This window comes from Tuber melanosporum (assembly GCF_000151645.1).
Source record: "Tuber melanosporum whole genome shotgun sequence assembly, scaffold_4, strain Mel28".
Taxonomy (NCBI): Eukaryota; Fungi; Ascomycota; class Pezizomycetes; order Pezizales; family Tuberaceae; genus Tuber; species Tuber melanosporum.
The window spans coordinates 1,511,722-1,516,713 of NW_003299084.1; the positions used below are offsets into that span (position 1 = coordinate 1,511,722).

General features: G+C 47.9%; 1 protein-coding gene across 1 annotated transcript; it reads left to right on the top strand.

The window, feature by feature from the left end:
- Positions 1-2,572: 2,572 nt before the first annotated feature.
- Positions 2,573-4,677, top strand: GSTUM_00007865001 (uncharacterized protein; the record flags this gene model as incomplete). The annotated part of the gene is made up of 4 exons (XM_002839723.1): positions 2,573-2,690; positions 2,746-3,120; positions 3,176-4,441; positions 4,499-4,677. The coding sequence occupies 4 exons, from the start codon at positions 2,573-2,575 to the stop codon at positions 4,675-4,677; spliced, it is 1,938 nt and encodes a 645-aa protein (XP_002839769.1).
- Positions 4,678-4,992: the final 315 nt, after the last annotated feature.

The following is a 4,992-nucleotide window of genomic DNA, read 5'->3' on the forward strand; positions in this document are numbered from 1 at the left end:
AAAAAAAATGACATTAAATGGAATTGAGCTTATTTGCAGCTTTTAACACTAAATTTCATGCCAAGGCGCCCCCAGTTGCATCCACCGAGGGTTGAGCATGCTAGTAGATGGTGGGAACTATATCGTACAAAAGGTTAATGAGTTATCATACAGCCCTCCCTTCCCTATCATAATATCAACTCTACTGCCCCCGTATCTGTCAAATCCTGCCACAATCGCAAGGATTCCAATTCCGTTCCTCAAGTGAGCCAAAATATTACCCGCGGGTGGTTCATCAATAATCACTCGCCTCTGCAAAGAGGTAGTGCCCCCCTGTCCCAGATTCCACCAAACGTTCGAGAAATTCTAACACCCTGCTAAGAGGTGGCTGCCTTATCGTATCTTGATGGATTATCCCCTAATCTCCAATATACAGTATATTTTGGGATATAAAAGCTAAACCAAGTACAGCCCTAGCCAGTGTGAGTATTCCATGAACACAGCCTCTTCTCCAATCCCTTCCAGAAAAAAATTGGAACAAAGAAAATTAGTAGAAAAGGCAAAAAGGTGTAAATTCCATCAGGTAACTCAGTGCTCATACTTAAAGGCTGTATTTTTACATTTTCGTTATTTTGCTCCTCCATCACTTCAAGCTCAACGTGAGTTATCAAAAAGGAATAGACTACAAGCATCTCAACAGTCTTCGCTATTTCCACATTACATACTTAGCCCACTATATTTACTACTCGGGGGGTTACATATTCCAGGTTGTAAAGGAACTATATAACATCTAAGATTTCGTCCTCTCTTCCCTTTTCGAATACACTTTAGTGATTCAAGCAAAGTTAAATTTCACCCCCAGAAATGGGCACCTACCGACATGTTTGAGACTGGGAAGCCTGCGCACCACGATCGACCCTCGCACAACCCTGGAGTTTATCGGTAATCCCCAGGCTTTGGCAGACAGACCAGCCAAATATCAGTGCACTCTTTTTCTTAAAAATAAAGCTTCCCCCGCAAGCCCTCCGTTGATGTAGCACTCACAAGCTAACTCACAAATTCCTTAAGGACTCGTGTGAACACTTCTTGGGGGGGTACATAGCAGAACCTCTGCTATGTGTAGGACTGGTGGAAAACTTTCCAAAACATATCATACGCCTAACTGGAAAATCAGGGGCAGGCCGGATGGCGCAATGGTAGCGCGCAGCCCTCCTAAGGTTGAGGTTGACGGTTCGAGTCCGTCTTCGGTCGTTATTTTTGCCCTTTAGCCCCTCCTTCCAGAATTGCAAGGGCATTGTCAAACAAGGGCAAGAAGCACGATACTCAAGTTTTTGACAGTTGTGTTGGGATCGGATGGCTTGGCTCTTTGGCTAACCCGCCATCCCATTCATGGCACTTGGGGATGACCAGAATTTGCGCTTAATAGGTGGAGAGAGCTCTCCCCTACACGGTTCTCAATGCCTAGGTGGTGTTGAATGATATCTCGAGGAGCTCCCAAATTGAATATTGCTCTACATGGGCTATCTAGCACACTCACGGAGTTTAGCTGGAATCTTTACAAGATTTTTGGGGCTCTAGTCACTGCACACTGCAGGAAGCTTCCCACAGTGGCAGAGTCCCCCGTAGGCTTCTGGAGTGTTTTCATTATTCGTAAAATCCAAAACAAATAATATACAATTACTGCTCTCAAACTTTTAGTACCAAAAAGAACACTTTGGCAGTATAACCCCAATGGCTCTATTTCTCAAATTCCCATCTCAGTCTGCCTTAGCAAACTCCTCCTTCTTCTCCATGGTCCCTTCGATAAACCCCCTCAAGGCAGCCCATGTTCCCCCTCCTCCTGCAGCCCCAGCGATTGCTCCGGTCTGCATGATGGCGAGATTCTTCCCAAACCGCTCGCACTCACTCTTCACGACCCCCTCCTTCCTTTTCATCGCACCAGGTCGGGACTTCATACTCTTCTTCCCAATCCCCCCTTCTTTGCTTCTACCCGTAGCTTTACTACTGGCTGATGTAAAGTTTATCGACTCATCGAGTGTCCCAGAGGGAAGTGCATCAGCGAGAGACTCGAGCCCAGTGATGAGGGAGTTTTGCGCAGCTTTTGCCTTTCGTCGGCGAGACCGGGCAGATGGAGCGGAGGACTTTTCGATTTTGTTGACAAATAATGAGTGTTTTATGCTCTGCCTAGTTTTCTTTTTGACTTGGAGCGGGATCGTGGGGGTGGGGCGGGCTGAGGGGAGCGGACGGGAGGTTGAAGCTTTATCACGCCGCGAAATGCGCTTTGTGGGTTTTATTTGCGCCTAGATGTACAATTAGCTATGCTTGTTCGGAGGATGGGCCGCAGTTTCAGAGAACTTGCCATTGTAGTTGTTAAGGACCTTGGAAGTGGAGAGCTAGCGGTGGGTTCTGTTGATTTGTGTGGGCCTTGGCTTAACACTACCGTATTGAGATTGAGGCTTAAAAAGTCTTCAGCGCGGTTTTGGAAGCAAGCAAAATTTAACCGAGCCACGAAAACAACACCTTGACTTTCTCCCTTTGTCGAATCCTCCAAATACAGATAACACTAGCACCGCAGCCTCAATAGCAACAAACAATGTCCGACAGAGATTCTGCTGGGGAGGGTTCCTCCAGCTTGAGTAAGCGAAAGAGAGCTATCAGCGATGCGCCTCCACCGCGACCCATACCCGTCGCGACTCCAAAGGATGCTGAGGGTATATTTCCGTTTAGACTCCCAAACATAAGTTTTGACAACTAACCTCGTCCCAGACACTTCGTCCGACGACGACATAGGGCCTACCTTGCCCCCAGCCGGTGGGTCAAAAAAAAAGAAGCGACGAACCCTTCCCCACGAGAAACTCTACCTGTCGGCAATGCCATCCTCGCCGCGATACTCCAAGTCGTTAATGCACCGGGATAACCTTAGCTTCGTGACAATGACACCGTTTACGGATTTTCTGATTACAACAAGTGCGGATGGTGTCGTAAAGTTCTGGAAGAAGGTGGCCGTAGGGATTGAGTTCGTGAAGATGTTCCGCGCACACACCGCGGATATTGTGAGCGTCAATGTTAGTAGCGATGGGCGGTGTTTTGCTACGGCCGGAGCTGACAATAGGGTTGCCGTTTTTGACGTGGACACTTTCGGTCTGTTCTAGATTTTGATGGAATTAAAGGGTTAGTGCTGACAGTGAGAGTTTAGATCTTTTGACAACCCTTACACTGCCAAATACTCCACGAGCCATTTGTTGGGTGCATAAACGTGGATCTTCCTTGCCATTGCTAGCAATTTCAGACACCGAGACAACAGCGATTAATATCTACGACGGTCGACCGGAGAGTATGAAGGTTCTCGCAACATTACCAAAGCTCCATAGAGCTATCGTTCATCTGATGTCTTTCAATGACAAGTACGATACGGTGGTGTCGTGCGATGAAGGTGGGATGATAGAATACTGGAGCCCACATTCTGAACGTGAATTCGAAAAGCCATCCTCAGTTTTCGTGTTCAAATCTGATACCAGCCTCCTGGACTTCAAGCGGGCAAAATCAGTACCTTCCTCGTTAGCGATCTCCCCAACTTGTGAACAATTCGCTACGTTTTCATATCCTGACCGTCAAGTCCGCGTCTTCGATTTCTCCTCCGCAAAGCTCTACAGATCATATGACGAGTCCATCAGCACCCTGACCACGATCCAGCAAGCAGCTTCCTCAGATAGAAAGCTCCCGGATCTTGAATTTGGCCGCCGCATAGCTGTAGAAACAGATCTAACCTCGCTGTCCTCCCTCACAAAACAAAACATAATATTTGACGAATCTGGCTACTTTATAATCTACGGATCCCTTGCGGGTATCAAAATCCTAAACATGACTACAAATACCTTACCCCGTCTCCTCTCAGCAGAAGAAGGGATTCGCCCAATGCACCTAGCAATCTATCAAGGCGCCCCGAAGAAAAAATCCTTAATGACCGTAGAGATGGCGGCATCCGCGAACCCGCTCCTCAACGAATCCACCGAACGAGACCCTATGATCGTCTGCACAGCCTACCAAAAACCCCGCTTCTATATCTTTACCAACGACTCTAGCGCTTCAAAGTCTGAGCGCGATATCTTGAATGAGAAGCCGGCCCAGGCAAACCAGGCGAGCGCCGGCCCCATCGCTACAACGGTAAAACAGGAAAGTGGCCAGGCGGCAATAATGCACACCTCGCTTGGCGACATCCATGTACGACTATTCCCGGAGGCTGCGCCAAAAACCGTGGAGAACTTTGTCACACACGCCAGAAGCCAATACTACAACGGGACCATATTCCATCGTGTCATCAAGAAGTTTATGATACAGGGTGGGGACCCGCTTGGCGACGGTACCGGCGGAGAATCGATCTGGGGTGGGGAGTTCGAGGATGAGTTTTCCACGCTCAAGCACGATAAACCGTATACGCTGTCAATGGCTAATGCTGGCCCAAGTATGTCCCTTCCTTCCTTCCTTTCCCAGAATATCTTTTCTCACTGACGCTCCATAGACACAAATGGGTCACAATTCTTCATTACCACGGAGAAAACACCCTGGTTGGACAACCGCCATACTATATTCGGGCGAGCCACGCAGGGACTGGATGTCGTGCACAAGATCGAGAACGTACGCACATTCAAGGAGAAGCCGGAGGATGATGTGAAGATTATTAGTATCACTGTGTTGTAAATTGTTGCAGATTTTTGTATGATAGGTTGCGTAGTTGGTGTTAGGCGGTTTCCTTATGTAAATTTGATGATGGTATGATATGATATCATAATAATAATGTCAACTTCTGCTGTCGATAGGGGTAGGGGGCATTCACGGGATATCACTCGGGATGAGATGGGTGGCTCCGGACAGTACAGTACAGCCAGTTTGTGGAACTAAAGTTCCGAGACACCCCCCAGCACCCGTGTCAAGTACTGTACTCGTGCAGAGGACTCCACGCAGACCCGCATAATGCGTAAAATTTGGCGAGTATCTTGGATAACAATCCTGTCC